Here is a 27,484-nt window from a genome sequence, read left to right as displayed (position 1 = left end):
CCCTACACCGTGTTCTAAATGGCTAAATGAAAACAGCCTGTGCGAGCTCGACCGAGCTAGTGCGAAATTTTATACGCGAACAAACAGACTTTTAAAAATCGTGTAAAGCTTCGAATACATAATAGATTAGCGACTTTCGACCGGGCGCGCAGGGCCTGTTTGCACAGGCCTGTAAAAGTTGCATGTGCTGCGCACGCCTAACGCGGAGATCGAACGAGCATTGCAAATATGTGTGCCGTATACCGTGCGACGTGTTATAGAGCAGCGCCTATAATGCTTATCTTTGCCGATGGGATTAATCGCAGCTAGTCTGCATCCCCCCCGCACCCGTTGCAAACGCAAACAGCGTCGAAAATCTCCGTCGCGGGGGTGGGCGACTAAGAGGATGTATAAATGTTTTAAAGGCATTAAATACGACGCCAGGCTGCAGAGCCGTAGTAGTTTACTTACCCGTGTAGCGAATTTCGTAAATGGCACTGCGCGCCTTGGATAAATATTTGCGGACAAAAGACCTTTTTGCGATCGAATCGCCTTTGACTGCAGAGTCCGTATAGCGTGCAGTACGTACTCGGCGCAATGCAAGCCAAGCGAAGAGACGAGCTTGGCAGTGATCGCTACGAGGCACGGAATCGAAAGTCGCTCGCGCGCACCCACCTATCGATTAATCAATCAACCTTTAAGAACAAATAAAGCCAGTGTATCGGTGCGCGAGCTTGTTCGCGAGATGTGTATCGAAATAATTGAGACATTGTCGACTACAGCCAAGGCGCAAAGCACCTGGGCCCGAGCGAAATGTTGCGAATTAGCCAACTCATCGGTGCCTATACAACGCGATACATATTATATACCCAGCAGATGCTGCCTGCGCATACAGATACATATAAAACAAAACACACCGTACTAAGTATCATCTCTTTTTTGTGTAAATTCATCCGTGATGTGCTCGACATTCAGCCGTGTGGATTTGGCAGCAGCAGTTCGCTTCGTTCTTATGTGCTTTCAAGTCCTGGTCGTGTATACACAGTACGGTGCGAATAAGTCCGCAGGGGGTCTCTGGCAGTGTAGAGAGCCACGAGGGTCGAGAGACCGAGCGAGAGACGATCGATTGACTTATCAACGACGACTCATTTCCAAGAGTCATCCTGCCTGGAACACGATTATTCGTATTATTTTTTCAGCGCAACGATATCATCGCGCGCCAAATAAACATAGGTACTTGGGTACCGTTAGGAGAAATTCTGAGATGCCTTTTCTGCAAGCGTCACGACAATAATTAGCGCGTTCAGCGGCCATTTCTAGTGCTTAACGATCTCGAAATGTGCCTCGCTAGTGCCACGCTCTGCAGTCGAGTTTCGAGACCGAAACAGATTTTTGTCCTCCGAGCGCTAAGAATGCAGCAGCAGCAGCAGCAGCAGCCGAGTCGCTACGACGAGTAACTGCGAGGGAGAAAAAAGAGATCGGCCGCAGCACTTGTGACCCGTGGCAAGGAAAAACAATCAGCGAGACGGACGAGTGACAAACGAGTGCGATGTGTATAATGGAGCTCGAGATACGCGCGCACCTCCGCTCGAGCTATTACGGAAAGACGAGTGACAAGGTCGCGCGGCTAATTAGGATCATCAAGCATTGCGGAGGCTCGCGGCGATGACTCGAGAAAGACATGCCCCGACTGACCATTTCATACCTCCTACTATACCTGCCTCGCTGAATGAGTGATTAGGGATTGTTATACTTCTTATCGCGATGCACCGCACACAACCATAATAACCATCACGACGACTACGATGATGACGTTGATTTCGTAACGGTTGAAGAATTTAGATTTTCCTTCAAAGACACTGAGCGTAGAGCAGCACTCTGCATTAAGATTAGGGTTGTGCGAGGGACTGAAAAAACTTTACGGAGGTACTCGTCTTTTTTTCGAATTTTGCCAATTTTTTTCATAGGGCCCACATAATTTAAGGTCAAACAGTATAAATAAAACTGATTACAGGACTTTTATTGCGACTGCGCGGTAAAAAACTCGAGATCAAACTTGTCCATACACATATCACACGTATAAAGGTCAGGTACGTGAAAAAACTCGGTAACTCAGAAACATTCAGTTACTCCAAATTTTCAACTCTTGTTTCATAACTGTGCAGCTACCTTCCAGTGAAAGACATTTAAACATCGTAAGCTCACACCATAGTATCTGGCTTGAGCAAATGCACTTTTAAAAAGCAATCGATATGTTGCCAATATTAAAAACTTTTCTTGATCTGGCGGTCTACTCGCATCCAATTATGCCGTTGCTAGCTGCATAACGTTGTTACATATCGCTCTTCATACCGAGGCGAAAAAGAGACATCGACTGCAGAGGCGCACACGGACACATACACGCGCGCGAGCACACAGTATATAGAGGCAGTGTCGGCACGCGGCACCGTAAAAGGCAAAATACTTTAATCACGCGACAAATCGACTGGAGCTGTCTCGTAAAACACAGGATATATACGTGCTGCATGCATATATGCGGCCACGACACCGCGAGCGAGCTACGGTCGGCCAGGCGACACTTTTTACACGCGCTCGGGAGCTTTCGCGCGGCTGGAATTTAACGACGCGCTCGACGTTTCTGCGGCTCGGCGCGATTTACGCGCGTACGCGACGTCTCACATGCAGCCCGTATATACGTGCATCTCTATATAAGTACGAGAAAGCTTGATCATGCCAACAGAGACGTTTCAATCTTGGAAAAATATACATGCTACAAAGGACGCATGCACTGCCGACTCTGATTCTTACTATGGTTTTTGCCTTTATTCGCGTAATTTCAGTGATAAAAAATGCGTATAACTTGCTCGATTACCGCCTAATTAATGACCAGGCGACACAGACCGCGAGAGTCGTGTATTACATGGATTCCGCGAGACTCGCGACGATCAGCGCACGAATTTCTTCAGTTTCTTTGGACTCGAGGCTTAAATCGTATTATAGTTTCGGGGTCTCGCGCGTTAATTGCCGACTAGAATCGCCAGTGCGTGAAAAAAATTTACATTTATATCGAATATCGGTGTCAGTTAGCCTTTTAGATGCAAAAAAGTAAACGGAAAGGCCAGAATAATTCGCATCGGTAGTCGGACAAGCGCCGAACGGAATGAAACTTCAAAGAGTCCAGCAGCAGCAGCAGTTAGACGCGCTCGAGTATTATGTATCTGCATGTATCGCAGCACAGTGTGCCGGATGATCCTGGCATTCGCGATGATTATCGTTATTATGATTCGGCAGAGTGGCGCGCCGGCGGAGTGAGCAGCAACGAGCTTATTATAAAGCGCGACCGCGAAGAAAAGGCGAGAAAAAGCTGCAACCTCATCGGTGCGAATAATCTCTCTCTCTCTCTCTTTCTCGCAGCGTATATTGCAGTGCACACGGCCTCTCCGCGCCGCGATCGTAATCCATCAAACTCTCCAAACTATAAATAACGGCCGCCGCCGCCGCCGAGCCACAATACACGGAGCGCGCGTAGTCCGACTATATGGATATTAACAGAATCTAATGTGCAGCCTTCGAAGGATTTGCTCCTTTTTCCCTGCGTCCGAGCTCCAGCTCTAATTAAAAACAAACACAGAAGCATAGAGAGACCGGGCCGCACAATGGAGACATTAATCACTATCGATGCAACGCGATCGTTGCATGGTAGCCGATATCGAGAGCCTATTATACATTTTTCGACGATCCGATCGAGGCAAAAAATTCTAATTGCCTATCGGTCGATGTATATTTTTCAATTTTCATATATCGGCGCTCTTTATTGCTGCCCACAGCTGATCGAGCCGGATATTCGCCAAAATCCCTGCAACGCATGTGCGTTACATTCTCCAGATACATGGGTATACATAAAATTCTTGGCTTGGCAAATTTATCCCGAGTCTGGGTCATCTAGGCGCGTTGGAAATTGCCATTAAGAAAAGCGCCACCGCGGCTTGGTCAAGCTATATAGGTGTACGCATGCTATACGGCTATAAAAGGCAAACACGCTCAATTAAAGTCAACTTACAAGCGTACGTGCGAGCCGAATGGGCGGAGTCGTTAACTCGGTAGCCGCAATCTATACATCTGCGTTCGCATGTATATATATGTGTATTTCACAGAGCAAGTACGAGAGCCGCGACTATGTATCATTGGCGCGCGTACACCTACGTGTATCGTTGGCCGCTATCTCGCTGGCTACATGTGCCCCACACACGAGCGCGCCAAAGAAATAAATACGAGATCCCGAGAGCGAGATATCAGAGGCGCGAGCTACGAACCTCTTTTAGCCCCGTTTGGCGGATGTGACGCGGCAGAAAAAAAACCCATGCCTCCCGTCCGTAAGCCAACTTCTTGACGCTCTCCGCGCGCCTCTCCCCGTCTACGTATATATATTTAATAATGTAGATCCTTCATTATCGCACCGTGTACACATTTTGTTAGGAATCATAATTCCTGCCAACGAGACCATGATATATATACACGCGCAGCCGCGAACTTGAATAAATAATGGAAAAGCTATAATAGCGTTAGATAATGATATTTTTTTTTATATTCATTGTCATGGCAGGAAGCGAGCAATAGCATGTGAATTCTGAACGAAAAGGGGGAAACACCGAGCAGCTGACATAATTTTCTAACCAAGTGTAGAAACTCGGTCAACAATAAAGAAAAAAGTACAATGTGTAATGCGCGACCAACCAGTCGAATGCGTACGAACGAGTGTGTGTGTGCGTGTGTATCTATTGCAGCGAAGGGCACGCATTCTTACGTATGAAATTCCTCGCTCGACTCCAGTCGCCTCCGCGTTTTTTCGCTCAAAAATCGCGACCTTTTTTACTGGATTACTTAACGCTAAGTATTCCGCGCGGAATGCGGCCGCGCGACTCCTTTTTTTGACTGGCAAATAATTGGCTAAAATAAGTTGTATCGGTTACGCGCCAACGACACGCATTTGCTCGACGTTTTTTCTTCCTTTTTTTCAATGACGCTCGCGCGATTCGTGTCGAAATCGTCGTAGCCCTTTTTTGCGTCCATTAACGTGAACATGAATTGGGAAAAATATCGACAGCGGATATATATCTCAAAAATTGCCGCCAATTCCCCGACGCGGTACACGTAAAAAGTGCAGAGCTGCTACTCGGTATTTGCGCGTACACACGAGCATAAATCGAGACGCGATGTGTGCTGCAGTGCATTTATATTGCAGGCCTCGAGAACGAAAGAAAGAGTTGATGCGCGGCTATGGCTTCGCCTTGTCACGCGTATCATGAACGCCACTGTTCGTCACTTAGATTATTGAACCAATATTCAAATGCACCGGTTAACATCTGTTTTTTGATTATATATAGGCGGTCGATTTTATTACGAGCTCACCCGTCTACCGATCAGCTTTGAATTAATTTTTTACTAGCGCGTAAAGGTCTATCAGGTTTCGTTAAACTTTTGTAACTCTTTTTGAAGTGAAACTTCTTTAGGCCCGTTGGGCAGTCTGCATCATGTAGGTTAGCTAATAAAACCTACACTTCACATAGACAAGCAAGAGAAGCGATCACGTCAAATAGCACGAGATAACATCATTACTTGGCGTTATTACCTCCGGCTGTGTCGCTTTCCTCATTCTCCTCGATCCCTAAGTACAGTCTTACACTTCTTGCATCGATACTATCTTTCTTGATGTAGTCGCACCGGCAACAATCGTGAATATAGGTGCAGAAAAAAAAAAGAAGAAACGAATCTTTGTTGTTCATGACTGTGTTGTTGTTGAGCACACAATGCCCGCCACTATCGAAAAGATGTGTACGAGCTACAACGAGCTATCGGCATGCAGAAAAAGGTCCGAGACACACGTAACGCTAGCTCGAGTCGTTTCCAATTAAAATTTTAATCGAAATTGATGCTTCGTACTGATGTTGTCGTTGCAGAACCATCTATAACTTGGCTGTGTGCATGTGTACAGGCATCGGTACCGGAAAGAGGACACCACGTAATCGCTCGGGTGTCGAATTTTCAATCTGTCTGTGTATTATATGCACGGCGCAGAGCCAGTTTGTAGCTCAGGTATATCTGTCTGTGTTTGCACTTAGCGCGCCCAATGCAACGCTGCAGCCATTCGATGGATTTTTTTCCGGCAGACCTATAGATCGATGGAAACCCGATCGTCACAAGTACGTACGGCAACTGCGATATGGGTCGTATTGTGTGTCTATGAAATTGCATTCGACCGCTTCCCTCATATTATCAACTCGACCATTTTTATGGACTTGATTTTCAAACGAGACAAGTCGATGATTAAAAACGTTGTCGTAATTAGCAGCAGGATAAAATGCAGCAACAGTAGGCATTTAAAATCAAACCTAAGCGAGTAGCAAATAAATTATCGTCATTAAAAAAATTCTGTCAAAGCTCACATTACGTTGCGAAGCTGCGTTTGAGAACGGGCGAAAAGTCATCGTATTACGGAAAAATTGCGTCGCGCTGCTGCTGCCGTTGTTGTTGTTTTTGTTATTTTTGTTGCTGTTGCCGTTACTGAAAAGCATATGACGGGAGAAAAGCGAGAGAAAAAGTGCTTCTCGGAGCTTCGGATATACGCGCGTAGCTGCGAGCCATTACGCAGCTCAGCGCCGCGTTCATGACGAGAGCTAATTACGCGCGCATCTAGCGTTACGATCGAGCGCTAAGAGCAGCGCGGCTCGACTCGCGAATCTGTTATTTCGCGCTTCAATAGCCCTGCGCAGTTTTTTCTCGCTTCTGATATACCTGAGATATGCCGGTGGGATTTCAACGCGCGGATTTGCGCGCCAGAGATGAAACGTCAGACTCCAAAAGACGTTCGTTAACTGATGCGCTTGAAAACAAATGCGAGCGTTCGTGTAGAGGAGGAAAAAAGCCAACTATGCACGCGTCAACGCAGCTTTCAAGATCAAATATGCCAGTGTCTGCGCGGGGATCAGCGAAATTCTCTGATATGAAATCGAATTTGCTTGTCTCGCAGTCGGTATATAAGAGTTTGAACGCTCCGATATAAAGAAGTCAAATAAAAAGGGAACCTTATGAGCGAGTACATTAGAAAAGCAAACAACCTCCATACGCGTGTACATGCAGATTGATTCGAGCGATCCGAAATGTACACATGCGCCGATCGATAGGTGATTTTGACTTTATGCAGCGATGATTTCGTCATCGAGACAAATGTGCAGACTCGTTAACGCAGAGCTTCAATCAGTCGTCGAACGGCTTGATCAATCTATTATTGAGGCTCGCGGACTTCTGAAATGCGAGACGTCGCCGAGTAATTCCATCGAGTCGACGCTTGCGCAACGCTCGAAAATGGCAATTGTTGTGCGCGCGCAAAATCAATATCAAATTCGAGGATTAAATGTATTCAGTTTTCGAGCGGCTCGAATGAGCGCGATATTTATACATGGTATAGCGTGCGACTTATACGCGCAGTCTGTAATTTCTCTTTGCAAATGATCAGGCTGCGTGAGTTCTGCGATGCGTAAGATTGCGCATTTTAAGCGGGCTAGGACCGATACGCCGCCGATGTCGCGTTGATACAGCGGTGCACGCGACGCGACGAGCCCCGGGAGCAGCAACGTGCCTATTATTGAATTTGACACTTCAAGAACTCGGAACATTGAAAAAGGGAGCCAGCTCACGCGCCTTCTCTCGAGCTTACAATATTTATCCAGTGCTCGACGCCTGTACAGAGCCACGGTGCAGGCCTCGAGGGATCGCCTACTCGGCGCGCGCACGACCAATCCTAGTAATTTCGCTCGATGCTCGCTACAATAATATTTTCCATCTATACCTCATGCGAAATTTCGATAAAATTTGAGCTTTTTAGCGGGATGCGTTGGCGTCAAGAACGTCTTATCGAATTAACAAGCGGACTCGCGTAAAAGCTCTCGATCTCTCGGCTACAAAAGTCTCATCGGCGATGAAAGAGCACTATACACACACGTACAGCCATGCACGCGATCGCAAACGCCAAGGGAAGAAAAGAAATCTGACCCAATCTAATTTCCCGCATATACAGAACGAGCCAGCCGTTATGTACTTGGGATAATACGTCGTCGTCGTCGTCGTCGTCGTCGTCGTCGAGCTTGGACGTTCTGTGCTGCTGCTTGCCATGGTGCGCTATTTATCGTCGTGAGAGCTTTGAAAATTGGAAAAGTTCCGGGCTCGATTCACACCGCTTCGAGAGGCTATTCTTGGCGCGAAATTGCCTGAAATTGGTTTAGGCGCTTGCGACTCATACGGTATACTCCGTCTCGCTCGCTGCCTTTGCTACTGCTGCTTTTTCACGTTTCTCTCTGCTCTATATATATGTGAACGCGCGAGACTGGACCGAAGATTCGTTTAATTTTTCTTTGCTGCTGCGTGATCGGTTTCTGAATAGACGAGCTCTCTTCCTATATCCATTTATATATATATTACATGTATGTATAATAGCAAAGCTCACCGGCCTCGAAGGAAATGACATTTGAGAACGCTTTGTTAGCTGGCAAAAGGGGACGATAAATTATATTTTATATTATATACGCGCTACTGTGCGTCAGAGTAAAGAAAAGCAATTTTTTTTCCTCCGCGACACAAAAACAAGTTAACTCAAAGAAATTATGTATGTATTTATCAGTGCCAACTTTTACTCTCCGAGCGCAGTAATTGAGTGGGCCGAGAGTTTAGCAAGAAATTCCGGCGATAAAAATCGAGTAAGAAAAAAAAATCAGGAAGTCAACCTTAGTGAAAATGAAGATAAAGAATTCGTTTAGTTAATTTGCCAAGCAGGCGGGCCTCGTGCCGGCGGCGGCTGAACGTCTCAGCTCTGTGCTTTTTTTTCATTTTCTTAATTTTTCTTATTCCACGAGAGATAACTCGATCCGTCGAAAGGAAACGAGAAAACGGAAGGATTTTTGTTTGTCGCCGGCGACCGAGAAGAAATTAATGAAAAGCCACCCTTGTTGTACAGAGCTTTCAAGGAGTTTCAACGTATTCTTTTGATTTTCAAAACTTTTTTTCGTGCAAATTCAACTAACGTAATCAAGGACAATTGCTATTTAACATTTGGAAAAGAGTCGCTCGAATCTCGACCGTAGCAGTAATGCAAGAACACATAAACACGAACAAAAGTACTTCGGTATGAGTCGGCAAAGCGAGAAAAATGAAGGTGCGCGTGCGTTTCGCTCGCTACTCGTTCCGATAATTAACGTCTTGGAAGGCTTAGAAACTCCTACGGTGTGTTGTACCAAGTGTATGAGATTAGTTATGCCAAGATCTCGTAATTCGAAATTTTAGGCTCTCCATTATGCTGTCAGTAAATTTTCGTACAAAGTACTCTGGACCGTTAAATGTATGAAGCGAACGGGAATTTTCGCTCGCGCGGCATAAAAATTCATTTACATATTGTTAGCAATAGCTTGGGCTGCAATAAATAAAAGCGCTAATTGATGCCGAATCTCTGGGGAGCGAGCGAGCGAAAGACGAGAAAAATTGTCTCAAGGCAGGTACAACAGATGCAGCGTATAATAATAACGATAAATCATCATTAAGCAGCGAAACAAATCACTCGCGCGAACGAACATAACATTTCATCATCTCGAGTCGTCGCGAGCTCGTATGAAGCCATAAAGAGTCTTAAAGCGCGTATAGCATGAAAAAAGTAATGCAGCAGCAGCCCGGCAAGCCTAGAGAGGAGAGAAAGAGGAGAAAAGAGAGAGAAAGAGAGAGAAGAGCAAGTGTAAGTGCAGTGGCAAGTCGGCGTATTAGACGTATAACGGAGAGTAAGGTAGAGCAGCGCGTGCTCGACTGCCTATATCCTGTACACATACGCAGCTACTGCTTAATTGCTTAATCAGACGCAGTAAATCTTGCGACATTGTACACGTTCATATAATATTGCAATTGCGGTATGTTATATTACCTTTATTACTCGGGAGCTGGTGCCGTGTCGCGTAAAGGGATAATGATTTTCGTTGATTATCCTGAAAGACGCACGGGCTATTATATGCCTCTCTCCCGGATCAAATTTTTAATCATTCGGCAAACTCGCAGCAGGCTGAAAATGAGCGCGTAAAGTTATGCGAGCAATGATTGATCGTTGCGGTCTTTTATAATCGCCTTTTTGTAAATCCTATTCGCAAAAAGTCTTTGATCGTAAAAATTTCCGCTGCATCGTGAATACATCTTGTTGGCTGAATCAATGATTAAATGCCATTAGATAAAAATGTTACGTCGCGTTGCTGAACGAGCCTGCCAGGTACATAATTACGTCATCGCGTCGTTGGCTCAAATAACGACGACGAATTCTAGTACAGCGACGATGCTCTTATGCATTCTTTGCGTCGCGCGCGGGCTCACGGTATGCTATGATAAATTTTTACCATGGCTTTCTTGGCAATAAGCTTGGGCCGGGATGGAAAAAAAACACAGCGCGAGTTGGTGTAACAACAGCGCAATGCGCAGAAAAGTAAAAGGAGAAGGAGCTCGTTTGTGGTGTGCGCGCCATTATACTCGTTAACGGCGAGTTTACGCGCGCGCACCCGTTGCGTAGATAGGCTCGCGTCGTCGAGGCGTACGTATAATGGAGCGACGAGACCGCGCAGCGGACTGCAACCGGAGATGTGCGACTTAATTGTGAAATTGTAGATAGACGCGAAGAAAAAAGATGTCGCCGGTGCGCAGGATCGTTTTTCGACGCGATCCCAGAGTATGAATCACGATATTTCGTCAATGGTAAATTGATAAACGTTTCACGCTTGTCTGCACGAGATGATACTCGTAATCTTGGACGTAGCAGTTCGGTGCATCGGCAAGCAAAACAAAAAAGTCAGCTGCCATCCAAGTTATACACCGAGGTGCGCTGATGAGAAAAGTCAAGCTGCTATTCTCTCTGCATTTATGCATTCACTGCGGCGTACACTGGCGAAAGGGACGACGGAGCTCGGAAAGATCATTAAAATGTACCATCTCAGTGAACCGTCAAATTAGGTCCTGGATTCTGCGTGCAAATATTATATAGATACGCGTACATCAATAGGGTGGTGTAATGCACTTGCAAAATCAAAGTCGTCGTCAAACGCCCGGAGGCACGAGAGAGAGAGAGAGAGAGAGAGAGAAGGAGAGAGAAAGGAAAGCTTACCCCGATCGGGACTCGGTGGCGATGATACGCGCATCGGTGCATGAAGCATTTAAGCAGCGACAATGCACAGTATGTGTACAGCCTTGGCAATCGACGCGCACACACGGAGCGACTCGTATACTGCGTGGGGGGTGGATCAGAGCTTGCCTACGCTGCTACAGCGCAGAGGGATAGGTAATCGCACGAAATTGCATTAGAGTCGGGGATTTTTTTCACCGAGCGCCCGAGGCACTCTTCTAATACTTTTCTACATGCGATATGCGCAAACGTATAACGTCGCCGTTAATAGTCCCCGTATACGCTCGCTTTATGCGATTGCGTTTACAATATACCTAGCCGTACGCATCCCGTGGGTAGATTTCGCCGTAATGCGCCGTATCGTATCGCTCGAAATTACTTTTGCCCTTTCCACGGATCCGACTTGCCGCGGCAAACCAGCTCGCCTACGTGCACGAATGCGCTCCCAAGTATTGTTCTTGTCTAGCGGATTTCGGCTACGCAGCGACTGTTTGAAGTTTCCTTTTCCTCGCTGCCGATTCTGCCGGGTCTATTTGAAAATACTCGGGGCTCGAGCGATCTGACATTTTTCAGCGATACTCGTGATGGAGTAATGGATAAACAAGATCTCTGCGAGTCGTGGATTGCCGAGATAATTATGTATACGTGGATACATGAGAGATATAGAGTATAGCAGAGTATAAAAGGCTTACCGGGATATTTGCACCAAAGCTTGTGTTTGTGTAATGCAAGGGGAACGAAAGATATACAGATGGTTTTTTTTATAATTTTCTCACATAGATAAAAATCTTTTTTGACGAAAATATGGACTTTTTGGAAGATGCAAGATCCCGACTGACCCACGCGAAAAAGGTAAAAACGGTTTATATACGAACATCTGCTTTTTGTAAGCCGATATACTGGCTGTATGCCGCGTGCACGGCTAACTTTTTGCACCCCGTACGATTTTTTGTCGCTTTGCTCTCTGCCGTAAAGCCAGTTCGGCCGATGTGTACCCTGTATTAAATTGCTTCGAGCTCGGATCTCGCTGTGTTTTTTTTTCCAATTGCCGAGGCACGAATCCTGACTGTATAATATATACACGCCCCGTCGCATTGGATTCTCGATCGATGCGTGCATAATGCGAAATTTTGCCAAATTGACCGGAATTCGGTGTCGATTGCTCAAAAACCTTATGCAGTTCTGCGACAAATAGAGATAGAGAAATTTCGGCATTGCAAGCGAGGAGAGCCGGAGAAAAGGAGAGGGGGGATAGGTCGATTCAGTACGAACGGCTCGAACTCGAGCCGAGTTTCTCAACCCCAATCGTAGCGGCTAGACGTAGCTCCATTGAAATTCTCCTTCATCTTCGATAATTGCTTTGCGGATTGTGGGGTGCAAAGTGTGCGTATACATATATAGATGTAGAAGCGAGACGAAGCTCGCGCGTGCCAGCCCGGCCAGCTACAGCGAGCGCACGTCTATACGTAATCGCCGGCTTATGCCAGTCGAAATAAACGTTTTTGAAAATTTCATTCGTCACTCTTAGTGTCGCTCGCGAACTTGGACGCGACGACGTTCGAGTGTGACACTCGATTCGATTAGTCACAACATTATTCCAAGCTACCTGAAGTCCAAGCCCGACTCTGCGCCCAACCTGATGGATGACACTTGTACGTAATTATCACGCACGTCTATGCTAACGAGGCTTTAATGGCCATTCGAAAAATTAATGTAATGTTATTACAAGACAAGTCGATGACGCGACGCGGCCCACCACGAATCTCGTGCTCTCAGAAAATAAAATCAATGTTTCCAAGCTCTCAGCTTGTCCATCGCTACTTGTACATGTATTTTCATAAAAATAACACTTTGCGTAAAAATTAAAGCCTATTACAAACACAGACAGGTCGTTATAGACATGGACTTTTTCGCCTGGCGCCGGAAAACTGCCATGTACATGATGTTGTACGAACGTGTATCGACAGTGAGAGAATCAGATCGTAGGTGATGGACACCGACACAGCGACTATTTATACACACTCGAAAGTAGAGAAAAGAGCCATGATGTACTATTTGTAGGCAAACACTTTGCATGTACATATATATACCTACCCTTTTCTGTCATGTCGAATAGAACTCGACTCAAAAGCTACATTTATCCATGTTAACAGTTCACACACATGTACTATGTATTTATCGGTGCGTGCCTCTTTCTTTCCACCGACTAGAATAAAGGTAACTTGCTGAAATTGTTTACCAAATCGTTTCCATACTTGTGGTCACTACTGTTAAAACTTTCTAGGAATACAGGCTTCTTAAGACGAGAGAAAAAATTTTAGTATAGTCAAAGGAAAAATTAAAGGACAAATACATCGACTTTATCGTTAAAAACTCAGCGATACGGTTAAAAAGAATAACTCGCTTGGCTGAGAATAGAGCAACGCATACGCAATGCGAGAGAGAGAGAGAGAGAGAGAGAAGCTTGTGATCTCACAAGGCTATATGGCAATTTTCTAAAGCCCGCGGCTATACGCTTGCAGTAGAGATATACACACGAGAGACAATTCAGCGGTGAGCGCAGAAAATATGTTTGCCTGAACTCTTCGGTAAGGATTCAATTTATTGCGGAGCAAGAGCATGGCTTTTTCGAAATACAAAATGCCCACTGCGAACAGAAAGAGAGAGAGAGAGAGAGAGAGAGAGAGAGAGAGAGAGAGAGAGAGAGAGAAAAGAGAACAATGGCTGATATGTACACTGCAGTTCTTTGTTTACACTGCGAATTTGTCATGATGGCTTCCGGCCCGTTTGACTTTAGGCCGAATAATCGCGAGGATTAACGAGCCGAGGACAATTTCATTTGCGGCTTCCCGAGTAATGTTCCTCGCAATTAAAAATATTCCGCGATTTCGGCCAAATTTCCAAACAAAAATTGACGCTACAACGAGCGCACAAGATTTTCGAGAACTACTGCTTCTTCCCACGAGGCCAAGTCTCCATGATGTAGTTCTATTTGTATGTGTAGAAGCAGCTATCCGTGCTCTACAATACAAACACTTGACCATGTATCTGTGCAGGTCGTATAAAAAAATGTTTGCCCAGCGTACATCCATGCAATGACTGCAGATCTGGCGTGGATGTATATAGCTGGGATTTCGCGCATACATCTCGCGATCGATATAGCAATGAAAAAAAGTCGGTAAAGATTTTTTTCTGTTTCGCTCTCAAGAGCCATCGAGAACATCTTTTTCCTCTCGCGTCGAAATTTCGGACCCGGCGTGGGTAGGGAAAAAGAGAGAAAGATCCTCTCGCAAATGAGACGCGCGTCAGGCTGCCGCCGACACTCGATCTTTTGTTCTTGAGCAAACATTTGCTCCTCGGCGCGGGAGCTGACTGGTCGGCGGCAACAGCTCTCCTCTTCGCCAGCATACACACACATACATATATATAATAACGTCTCGGTCGGCTCGACCATTGAAGCGAGAGGCAGTAGCAGCTTCCTCGGCAGCGTGTACGCAAAAGGCCTCCTCCAGGCGTACGCGCCGAGCACTCTTATGAGATGCTCCAACGATCGAATACATGGGCAATAATTGCTGGTTAAGCGATTTGAATTCTGACCTCGGCAGCGCCTCGTTATTATTGTTCCAAGCGTCAAGTGTATTAGCCCCCGAAAACATCGACAAGTGTACTCCATCAGCCGGAGAGATCAATTAAAATCACGTTTTCTCGATCGACCTGCTACTGCTCGGCCGCTCCATCTTTCTTCTCTCTCTTGTCTTACATTATGGCAATTCAAGTGGCAGGCGGTAGTCAATTTTAAAACCATCATCTCGTCAGTCCCTCCACTCGTCTTTTCTCCGGCAGTGCGCACTTTGAGTGCGATGCTCGAGCGCAATTTCCCACTGTAAAGCAAACAAACTTTCGTCTACACATCACTCGGTCGCGATATTTTCTCAACGAGCAGAGAGAGAAAATACATGGGTATTTGGAAAAAGTATATGCACGGCCACGGGAGAGACGAGTAGTAGCGTCTGGCGCCATTGTCTGCTCGTGTAGACACAAGGTATCATGGAAAATGTCCGGGCGTATCGGGTGAAAAAATCAGTGCAAAGTATCGTCGTCATCGCGCCGAGAAGAGGCAAAAAATTTAAACGAGCTCGCGCGTGCTCTCGACGATGCAGCGGCGGCATTACCGAGGCTTGTTTTCGAAAATGTGCTGATCATCGTCGTGGCGAGCGAGCTGCTCTCTTTGTTTCGAAAGACCTGCCCGATGCTGATGGGCCGCAGGTTACTCTGCGTATTCTCGAGCAAAGCACAGTGACAAATCACGAGTCGAGAGTGCGTGTATCATGTGCACGAGTACAGGGACGCAGTGAGAAATCCAGGCTCGTGCGATGACACAGTACACCGCTCTCACCCCCTCGCTCGAGTAAGAAAATACGAAAATTACTGTGCTCGGCGTATCGCGTGTTTCATCCGAATATTAGCACCTCGAGCCCTTTTTATAGGCAGCTATATCGTGTATCTCAATTAGGCGCGAGATCTTCCAAGAAATCCTTGGCGCACAAAAACTTGGCTGCATCGAGTTGGAAGGAACGAAAGAGGGGCGAGTCTCGCGTATCGAAAAGAAGCAGATCGGCTCGTGTGTTTGTGAGTTTTGTGGCTACATGCATGCATCGACGAAACAAAAAAAGCGAGTTACTCGGTCCAGGATAGACCTTCGTAATACTCGAGGACGTAGTATAAAATAAAGAAAAGTAAAGGCCTATCGAATTGAAAGTTGCGCGAACGAGTGAAACTGAGCATCGTCATCAGGGCCTGTATGATATCGTTTTAACGTCTCTATTAGTAGCTATTAAAGAGCATGCGAGTGTGCACGAAGCAGCTAAAAGTATAAAAAGAAATAAAATACGAATGTTATAATATGTACATTGGGAACTGGAGAGAAAATTGGGGAGCAAGCTTGCACCCTGTTCTCTCTCTCTCTCTCTCTCTCTCTCACTCGCTCATTCACATGGGTCTTGCGGTGTCTTATTACCCATTGTCCCTGAAAATGTATCAAGACCTCGTTATATACGTATACGCAAAGCAAGACTCCGATTGTGCACAGCGATACACACATGCTTTTAGCTATTGGTACTGTGCATATTGTGTACTACATACGAGCATACACGCATGTGCATATAATCTGAAAAGTACATTATTCCTGGGTATTCTGAGCTCCCCGAGCTCCGTATCCCGTGACAAGAAGCGCTTCATAGATTTTGTTAAAATGATATGTATATAAATACGGTCCCTGGTGAGGAGAGATAATAATACAATCGACTCTGCATCGCGATTGTTTTATATCGAAAAGAGAGAGAGGCAAAAGTTGGATGCTCTGACGCGAATTACACGACATAAGGGCAATCGTTCGTACGCTGCAAGCAGTCCTTTGGACGGGGTTCCTTTAGATGCTCGACCTTGATAAGAAATAACGTTTGGGGGCTATGGACTTTTGTCGCGTAACATCCAATCTTTGCCCAGCAGTTTTTCCAATTTATCGCTTGAAATTTACGTCTTGTTTTGACAAAATTTTTTAAGCTGTATTATGATTAAAAACTATTTTCCTTCCATAAAAATTGTCGATTAAGTTGACAACTTAAACCAACTGGTATTTTCAAAAGTGTCTCGTCATCCACCGACGACGAGTTTGTACATTATACGGGATGTATATGAGCGCACGCCAGCGCACAAACGCACACACACACACACACAAACACGCATACATGAGATTGCACCTGAGCAAATTTCTTTTTAATTATACCGACAATCGTGCGCGTCGTGCACCTGGACGCGCAGCTCGGCATTGTGCGAAATCGCGAGAAAGTTGGCCTCTACCGAGTTTCTGGCAGAAAAATAAGAGCTACAAAAAAAGCAGAGAGGAAGATGCCAAATTGACGCTGGAAATAAAGATTTTTATATTCAGAGCGAGATTAGCGTACTCGAGCGAGTCTTTTGAGCCCTCGTCGAGACGAAGCTGAGATGTAGCGCGTGAAACATTAGAATAGAGCACTTTGTGCAAAAGCCGCGATAATGCACAATAACGCGCAAATGGTATTTTTGGTTCGCGCATGCCGCATGCCAAGCCTCATTGTGTTTCTTGCGCGTCGCGAGACGAAAAGGCCGTCTTAATTAGGTGTTAATACGCCGTGCGACTGGTATGCTACCTTGCGAGGCACATAGCGCACTGGCCTACAATAATGGCTGCGAATTCGTTTATAATTAAAACGCGTTGAATGTATCGCATGCCTTCGCGCGACGATTGAATTACTCGGGGTCCCCTCTCGGATATCTCGGCGCACGCCTTTGGCGCACGGGCCCTTTTGGGCGCGAATTTAAGGCAGATTGACAGCTGCGTTTTTGTTTCGAACACGCCCTTTTTTCTCCGTGGCAGGGTATGCGCGCGTAGGCCGCTGTACCTCAGCACCAGCTACTATTTCATTGTACTCCTGACTATGGCGCGCACTCTTTTTTTTTTTACCTTCCGCACGAGCTGCACATGAGCGACGAGCGAAGGAAATTGTACTCTAGCCGTCTTCTGGCAGCAAAGGCGAAACTCCTTAATTCGTCGCATTTGTTCGGCTAATGAGTCTATTATACGCACTTATTTTCGATACATGTGCGCGTCGGCATATTGAATTACCATTTACACACTAGGCACTCTGTGGAATTGCACTTGAGCAGCTCGGTCTTTTTCCGTTCTCTTTGGCTGTTCCGTTGGCTGTTGCGCGCCAGGCAAATGTGTATATCGCAGCCACGCACACATATATAGGACAGCCTGCCGAGGTTTGCTGCTGCTGTGCGTCTAGCGTATATAAGACCGCAGATCTGGTGGGTTGCCTTGGTAACGCGCCAGCGTCGGGAGACCCAATTAGCAAGAAAAACAGGATATAGAGCTTTGTGTCGCCCGCCACCGACGAGATGACGGATCGCTATATGTACCTTTCTACCTACCTACCTACCTATATAGTTAGATATAGCTATACATGTATATATGGAGTCAAGTGTACGCTAGGCTCCGTACGCAAGGATCGATCGACCCGCGCCGCTCGCTCGAGCTTTTAAGCTTTCTCCTCTTCTGCTCTTCTACTATCGTGCGCCGTGTGCATAGAGAGGCGCGAGCGAGCGATCCCAAAACAACTTGGCTGCTCCATAAAGCTCTTTCGTGCGCGACTCGCCTTTGTTTTTCCACCTCGACAGGCCAAGTAGACGTTTTAGCTCCGTGCGCGACGCTTTAGACAGTAGTTCGGGTGCGTTTCGAAAGTAGTTGCCAAATCACAAATGCCCGAGAAATATCCATGGCGAAAGTTCGAGTACAATTGTGATACACGCAGGTACTTTGGTAATTCGCTGACACGGCATAATTTTATAGTTCCGTCGCCATTCGGCATATTTTATTCTCGCGGCTTGTAGGAAAAGTACACTTTGCGCTCCCGTAATTTTCACGTTCAAGAAGCAGCGCCAACCGTGCAACACCAGGAGGGGAGTCGGAATAACGTACAGATATACGCGCGCGTGCAAAAAAAAAGTCACAGCGAGGAGGGGACGCGCAGCGAGAGAGGCACGCATACGGCGTATATAATTCTATCCTAGACTTTTATCGGGCCGCCTCCATCTCGAGCTCGTGCGCATGCGCCACCTCTCTGCGTACCTATAACGCGTATACAGTCGATACCTGTGTAGGTAGACTCGCTTCCGTTTACCTCTGCAGCCTCGAAAAATGTAAATACAGCGTTGTAAGGGTTGAACTCGTGTTAAAGTAGCCGACAACGATAACAATGGTATACGGGCTAGCAGAGGCAGAGACCCTACATCGCTACGTTTACATTTCGAGCCGAGGGCGAATTGAACGGAAGCAACTGTACTTACTCAGGGTATACACTCACACACATACTTGCACGAGTGTAAGTGTACGATGCAGCAAAGAAATGCAGAAAAGCGCAGAATGCATCAATCATCCTCGAGCTTTGCACTGCGCTCGTGGCCATACACGAGATTAACTGCGCTTTCCTCCCGCGCGACTACTGCTCGCTCTGCATACACATACAGCAGCTTTTCGAAGCCTCGACGCTGTTCTCTTTCTTTTTTGCTCCAAAGGAAGAGACTCGCCGAGAGAGGAATGATGATGTGCGAAGAGAAGCACCAAGTCATTCGATTAAAGTAGCTCCGAAATGTTCGCCAGAGACTTCTCGCTTGCTCCTGCCTAAGTGGCAAACCTATTTAAGTACGCGTATTCATTTTGATTTATAATCTATTTATATGGCAAAAATGTCCCGATTTTTACCGTCCATTTCATCGAGTACGCGAGTTTCGCTTTGACACTTTGATAATACACGCGCGCTCAAACGGTGCGCAATTTCCAATTCAATGTCTATAATTGAGCACGTCATTTGTTTGTTTGTCGTCAAGCAGGCAGCAGCACCAGCAATCGGGCAACGGCAACGGCAGCGTCAGACGAGGCCTGAGCCCCGGCCCAGGCTCCGACACCGACGACTCGGACATATCGCTCGGTGGCACGTCGCCGCAATCGCCGAGCAGTTCGCCGCCGCCGTCGCATCATCAACAGACGTCGCCCATCGGCTCGCTGGGCGGCATCGGGCCCATTCGCACGCCCTCGCTCAACTTCCGCTTCGATCCGAGCCACAGCTTCCGTTTCGGGCCGACGCCGAGTTTCAAGTTTCCCGGCACCGGATTCCTCTTCGAGCCGCACAGTCCGCAGCACAGCAGCCATCATCCCGTCGGCTCCGGAGGCATATTCAGACTGACCGAGACGAGTCCCTTCCAAGCCGTTGGACCGCGAGGAGATCTCGGCTCGAGGTAAGCATCCTCTTCCATCTACCGCACTTTGCACGACTTCATTATTTCGCTTTTTTTTTCGCCGCATCGTCATCAATTTAATTTATTCGTACAATAGCATGAGATTGTATTATAACGGACGAACAAACGATCAGGTTTGACCCATATTACAGATTACCGGATCCACTTGGGCTCGCACCGCCGCCGCGTCTGTACGCGCACGACACGCTTCTTCACCATCCGCACCCACAACTGGCCGAGAGCATCTCGCGGCTATCGGACACGCAGACGCGGCTCTCGTCCGACGGCGGCCTGTCCTCGGACGCGCACTCGCCGCCCCTGGTGGCCACAAATCTCAGCGTCTCGGCGGGCAGCGGAAGCGGTCCTCTGCACGTGGCCGTCCCGTCGCCGCACACGCCCTCGTCGAGGGGCAGTCCGCCCTCGAATTTGACGCCGGCGACGAGATCGACCTCGACGCCACCTCCACCGCCGCCTCCGCCAGCGTCCACGACCACGACGACGTCCTCGGCGCCGACGAGCAATCCGAAGCCACCACAGATCCACCGTCCTTTCTCACCGGCGTGATACGAACGCGACTGCAGCGAGATCAAGCTGGCCGAGAACCAAGAGCCGCCCGCGAGATAATCGCCATCGTCGTCGACGGCTCGTCCTTTTGCAATTCCAAAGCTGCACGTGACTGCATGATCGAGCGATGCGGATTATAAATATGTAAATTATGCATTATTAATTTTATTTTATAATTGTTGAACGAAAAGCGACGGATCAGTAGTTATAAATGTTTACGCGTGTGTAAGATTTTTCAGACCTTTGACGTTTCGCTTCAAAAAGAAATATAACAAAAAAAAAACAAACGAAAAACAACCAACGATGCTCGTATGGAATAGAATTAGTTTGAGGCAAATTGCAAAATATATAATTTTATTAGGCATAACTGAAAATTGCGTACACACGTATGCGACACACGGGGCAATGTAAAGAGAGTCGTTTTAATGATTAAAGTTATACATATTATAAATATATACATATTATATATTAAAGTAAACAAAACGAATAAATGCGTATCAATAAGTAAAATCTCAGTCGATATGTTTTTAGTAATTATATAAAAAAAATCTCATAATAATAACGAAACTAAACTAAAATTTAACGCACATCGCATTAAAAAGGCACGATAAGTCAGTGGGCCTGAATAAAAAACGTTTGTTAATGAGCTTAAATAAAACCACGCACAAACTGCTCGATTTACGATTCAGAATGTGCATTCCACAATTAAATTATGATACGTATCAAAAGATAGTCCTTCAGTTTGGGCAAAGCTCTTTCCTACGCATTAAAAGGATTATATGGTATATGATTCTATGTACTGAATTTTCAATAATAGATTACTTATTCGTGTAAGAGACCTATATTAACTCATTTAGCACTCGCTAAATTATCGAGCCAGTATTGAAGGAAGCGCGGCCGTAAGCGAGGCAACTCGCAAGAGGCTGCGGCGAATATAAATATTATTATAAATAAAGTTAGCCTCGCGAAAATCGCGTTGGCAAAGAGTCTCGGTCGTGCTCCGGGGGAGCGCAGCTAGTGTGCAGTAGCAATTTCTGCGCGAATGTGATGAGAATTATCAAACGAGTAATCATAAATATAAGTCGTCGACTTTTTCTCGAAACTCTTTTGCTCTAAATCTCCTTCTCCTTCCTCCTCTTTCTATTTCTCCTCCTCCTTCTATTTCTCTTCTTCATTACCTCTTTTGTAGATAGAAGCGCATTGATATTGCTCCAAAAAGCGAACTAGAGCCGATATCTCGTTTCGCAGCTCCACTATACCTTTTTCGAATTAAAAATACGAATTATTATTTATAAATATAACGCAATTATAAATATTATAAATAGGAATATGTGTATGTAAAACCTCTATGTGATGCGAATTATTACGATTATGATTGACATGATGCCGTTGAAAATTTTTTTTGTTCGTTCGATGAATTATGTAAGAGAGATTTTATTTGTTTTCAAGTGTATTACGCGATTGTTTGATGATTTTCGAATATGAATCTGATGACGAATTTTTAACAGTATTGTTCACGTGCGTGTGTGGAAATGATCCAATTGTGGTAGAACAAAAAATATACATAAAAATGGAAAGAATGATCGTAATGAATAAATATTATATGATAATTATAAATATAACATAATAAATATTATCATTATTATAATTTGCGCCTGTAAATACATTCACGCGAAAAAAATATATAACAGATTAATAAGAAAAATAATTAGTTCTGAAAAATTCATTTTAAAAAATCACTGCACCTATCTTCGACACGTTTGTACAGGATAAAAGAAGTGTGCCAGTACTTGAGAATGAAATAAGCCATTCGTAAATTAATTTGTTGAAACATGATTCGATATTAAAATACCTAAAATCATGTAAATAAAGGCTTGGAAATTGTGCAACAACGAGCAGCTGACATGTATCGAAAGCTCAAGAGGAGCGAACACGATGATGTCAATGCAAATAAAAATTGAGCGAATCCCGAGCAAAAGTATTGCTCGCTCATCAAATTCTACAAAATATATTTAATGAAAGCTTAAGCCTGCGACTATGTGAAAAGAGATGACGTCTGATGGAATATAAAAGCTGGTCATCGGATATATGATTGAAACCGGACGTATTAATAATTAAACGTCCCGTCAATCATTTGCTACCGAAGAAAAATGCGACTCATTAGCAGCGCACGAGGCGAATCAGCTTCGGCTCGATAAACGGAAGTTGCTCAATTCACACGTGTATTCGTACGTAGTAACTTTTTGCCAGCTGAATTACGCAGTACGAAAGAGTCGTCCTTTGTGCGCGGATAATCTGGCACCGTCGAAAATGTACGCGCGCGCACACACTGGTTCACGAGCATGTGGAGTGGGACATTTGCGTGGGAGGACGAGGTCGACTCGAGTCTACACTACACATATACACGAACGGCATATAGATTTATACGCGAAGGAGTAGTGCGCAGAGGGGGAGCTGCACACAGACGCGGATTGCCATTACTCTCTCTCTCTCTCACTCTCGCGTGCTGGCAAGTCAAAAAGGTCGCTCTCGGCACGCGAAACTCGGCAGTTTGTTGCGTGGGCGGATATCGCTGACAAAATCCGCCAATAGTCGAGCGTAAGCGATCCTATAGGTTAACGCTGGCTCGTTGATTGCGCGAGCGGGGGGTAACGAGCACCGAGGCTCCTTTGCACACCTATAATACACCTACGCAGCGATATGCTACGTAGCTAGCTGCGCGATCAGCTATATATACGCGTGCGAGTGGGGCAAACGAATCGATCGCGAGATACTCCGTGCCATCGATTTCCGGCCTTGGCTTCCAATGAAATCCATCGCACGAGTATCGGCGCGAACGCGACGTTCCATTTCCAAAGTCAAGTGTACGAAGGGATTGATTGCTCGAAAATATATCGATATCAGCTGATTCAGAATATATCTACAGCGCGGCTGCTTTCGATCAGAGCCAAATTAAATAGGCAGCGCGAGTTTTGCTCGCGCGAAAAATAACGAGAAGCTTTACGCCGCGGAGTATAGATATATAGGCTCGTGCTCGGCTTTGCTTTCGCGAGGTCAGGTCATCGACTTAATGGAGCGCTAAGCGCATTACAAAAGCATTTGTCCGGAGCGCGTCGCGAGCTTTATTATACATGTATACACGCTCGTGCGAAGAACAAATGCACAGCAGCACTTACATAAAAGCTCAGTGTAGCGAACAGAGAGGGTGCTTAGGCGCGAGCCAAATAAAGCTATCGGCTGCTCAACATCTTCTCGCTTCTCGGCGCCTTGGAAATCGATCGACTCTTACTTGAATAATGTATGCGCGTTTGCTCCGTAGACGGGAGGAGCGACGGGGTATTTAACTTCTCTCGTACATATATATTTAAATATCGTTTACTTGGCACAAGCCTTACTTGTTTCATTTATTTTTCCCAGCAGCGGAGCTCGACCGACAGAGCCAGAGCGGCTGGTTGAGAAGCAGAATTTTTCTCCTCCGTCCGATCGACATCTGACCAACATTCGGACGGAAGGGGACAATGCAGTACGGCGAATTTGGCTAGCGTCCACGCGCGTACATTATAAAACGATTGAACTTTGAGATAGACGGAAGAGGCGTATGCAGCTTGTTATGCCTCTTTCTTAATGTTCTCAAGCAGGCGTCAATACATTTTTCTCTACATTCCCTGCCAAACGTGTACTTTGAGCCTTGAATGTAGTTGAAGCGGGAAAATATGTCGAGTGAAGAAAACATTGATCAGCAGCTGTCAAAGTTTAATTTGAAATATCAAGTGCCTCGTGCTCACAAGTTTCGAGAAATTAGAAAAATGTGTAGTGCAGCGAATGATTCCGAATCATAAACAATAAACAACAACGAAAAAGTAACTGTTCAATTTGCAAGATCATAGGATCCGTGCTAAATTCAGATCCAAGTCACTATATTATATTTATCAAATGCATCATCAGAATGGAAACGTGCTCGGTTATCGGCTGGTCGAAAAAGACGAACCCTCGACAAATAGTAGCCAACAGCTCTCATTGTGTCGACTCCTAATGGCATCTCCGCATTGAATGGAGTTTTTTTTGGTCGGCGCGCGCGATGTTTTGACAGATGGGCCGCGCGTCCGACACGTAACGTGCATCGGCACGAGGGCAGAGCTCCTTCACGCTAAAAACGTAACTCATAATCGCTTCTGCACTCGAGTTCATCGAGTTTACGTCGAGTCCCTTTTGTTTTGTTTTTTCGCACGCTTCGTCGCGTTCGATTCTGGATTTTCCTCAAACCCGTTTGTCCGGTATCGAGCAGTACAAGCGACACATTGCTTCATTGGGTCGACTCGCCTCATTAGGTCGGAAAGCTGATATTCCAGCGCGATAAAAGTATAAAGCTTAAGCGCAATTATCGATATGCGGGTGTGAAAGTTTCCAGCTAAAAAAGTTATTATGTGAAATCCGTTCAAGAAGCAGTAGGATAGTATATAGGTACATAATACGCAGCATAATACCCAGAGCCACAAGCAGATTTAGGCGCGATCGATTCCATCGTGTCCGTATGTATACATACTTATGATCATGGGCGCAAATCGTTCCCGATGTTATTATATCCTACTTTGGGCGCATATAAAAGTTGCCAAGAGCAAAGAGAGCGAGAGAAAATCCGACAAAGAGGTGCGCGCTGTACGTGCGTGTGCGCGTTGCCTGTTTACCGTACACATCATCAGCTGCGCTAGGAGGATTAAGATGTTTAGGATAATAATCGAGGTGCTGTAATGTATATAAGAGAGCCTCGCAGCCGAGCGACACAATATGGGCTCGCGCGCCCGTACACGCTTCATCGGCTATAGGAGAGTATAGCTGGAGCTACGGACGCGGCGTTCGACACCTCGACAATGCCGAGTCTTTCCTCGACTGTTGATCGTGCTCGACGAGTCGTATAATGGGCTTCTCGCTCTCGTTCTCTCGCTCACTTCGTAGTAAGATTATCTCGCAGCGCTGCCACTAGCACAGGTACGCGCGCACACACATACGCTCAGGTACCGTCGCACACGAGTACCCAAGTATACAGTCGCGACTGTTATTATTAGGGACCGAGCGAGGAGGTGTGAATCGTTTCTCGTCATTGCTCGAAGCAGCGTAAGCGTAGCGCACAGAGGAGTAAATCTTCTTTTACCGCAACAATGTGTGAACGTCAGGTCGTTATATTGGACTGGAGCTGCGATATAGCCAAGCGCTTATTGCCCGCAACCTACGTACTTAATTGTATATGCCTCGAAATGAGAGAGGGAGACGTACATTTTTCCCGCAGAAAGGGACTACTGCGAGCGGAGGCTTTTTTCCGACTCGCTTTTTTGTACGACGACGCGCCGAGACAAGTAGGTGTCACGCGGACTCGTGAGATAATTCCACCGAGTACTTTGTCACTTTTTTGCTTCTTTCTTTTTCCTTTTTTTCTCGATTTTTTCCTCCCGAGCGTTAAAGTTAATGCTCGATGCGCGGCATTGTGCGCGATGTTTGCTCTTCGATGTAATCTCAATTGCTTCGAGCTGGATTCGAATTCGACGCGTGGGTTCAATTTTTTATTTTATCGCCAATGAAATCAACGGATCGAAGAAATTATGATAAAATCGCGCGCCGAGTAATTTTCAATGCTCGCGATGATCCCATTAGTCGGGAGGGGCGCGGGTCGAACTGCAATTTTTCGCGCACAAATCTCGTTGTTGTACTCGTATCGGCGCGTGCATTGCGACGCGTATAAGTTTACGGATCGCAACAAAGAGCCGGCGTCTATGGACTATAATTTAGAATTTAGAAATCAAAGTCTCGTCTTTCAGCGCGCGGCTCGGCCGTATTATGTTATATCGTGGCTCATTCAGTCGCACGCGCTTACGTAATACGCCCGAGCATCGAACACATAAATGGCAGACTCGCGCACATGCACATGCGCGCGCTAATGAGAGGTTAGATATAACTCCGACGGTATAATGCGCGGCATACGCAAAGCCCATTTAATTTGAACTCGTGCGCGCTCCTAGTCTACCATACTGCATGTATACACAGAGCATAGGTAGCTACTAGCATCCGCTCAGAACTTTCGACGGGGGTGTGGCTCGCTTTTTGATTTCTCTCCCCGAGCCTCGACGGCGTGTGCAGCAGCTCGCACATACATGCCATACCCTCGCTACGGACTCGAGGCAGCTCGCTGTAGCCAGCAGCGAAAGTGAAAACTCGAGGGTAGCTGCGTCGACGATTACACCAGTGGCTCGCATGGGAACGCCGAGCGATCGCAACCAGCTCGCGATCCGTACAAATAATAATCTTGGCTGCAGTGCACGACTCGGGCGACACCGGCGCTCTTATATAAATGGTATCGGATGGATTTAATCTAGTCCGTCCAATCGTACTCTGTCATTAGGCCTAGTTCACGACACCGAGCGAGCCGAGGCCTGGCTATTGTAATGCAAGGCAGTTTCGATTATTATCGCACCGAGACTCTCTATACTCGACGCGTTGTAATTGAAGTAAACATTTTTGCTGCCGTCGATTGTGTTGCAAAATCCAACTATGGGCTGCACGGACAAAATTCCATCTACTTCATCACGAAAAATTCGTTTCACATGTCATACATTTTTCTTTACTTTTTTCAAAAGAAAAAACAGATTTTATTTCACGTCGAATGAATTATTTGTTTCCGTGACAAGTTTAAGGAATGAGATAGATCGATTTCTTTCAGTGTGCGAATGATTCAAAAACTTCAAAGCTGGGCCAAAAGATGAAATATTGATTCGCGGACTGATTGCGCGCACAAAGTACATCGAGATTTAGCCTCGAAGAAAGGCTTTTCTCATTCGCAGTCGGCTCTCGTTCATATTAATTTCATATAGGTGCGCAGCGAGATATAATATATGTAAAAGGTAAGACTCGCGAGTTAGA

At 46.0% G+C, this 27,484-nt stretch overlaps 1 protein-coding gene across 1 annotated transcript in view; it reads left to right on the top strand.

Moving 5' to 3' along the window:
• LOC106658778 (homeobox protein SIX3-like) overlaps nt 1-22,137 on the top strand; it is a 37,184-nt gene extending 15,047 nt beyond the window's left edge. Inside the window, exons 2-3 of the mRNA XM_023459991.1 lie at nt 19,607-20,011; nt 20,146-22,137. Coding sequence (XP_023315759.1) covers nt 19,607-20,011; nt 20,146-20,575 — 835 coding nt within the window. The 3' untranslated portion in view covers nt 20,576-22,137. The remainder of the gene's footprint in view (nt 1-19,606; nt 20,012-20,145) is intronic.
• Nucleotides 22,138-27,484: the final 5,347 nt, after the last annotated feature.

Source organism: Trichogramma pretiosum, unplaced genomic scaffold, assembly GCF_000599845.2.
Source record: "Trichogramma pretiosum strain Unisexual culture from Peru unplaced genomic scaffold, Tpre_2.0 scaffold10, whole genome shotgun sequence".
NCBI classification, from domain to species: Eukaryota; Metazoa; Arthropoda; class Insecta; order Hymenoptera; family Trichogrammatidae; genus Trichogramma; species Trichogramma pretiosum.
This window is presented reverse-complemented; position numbering and strand designations above follow the sequence as displayed.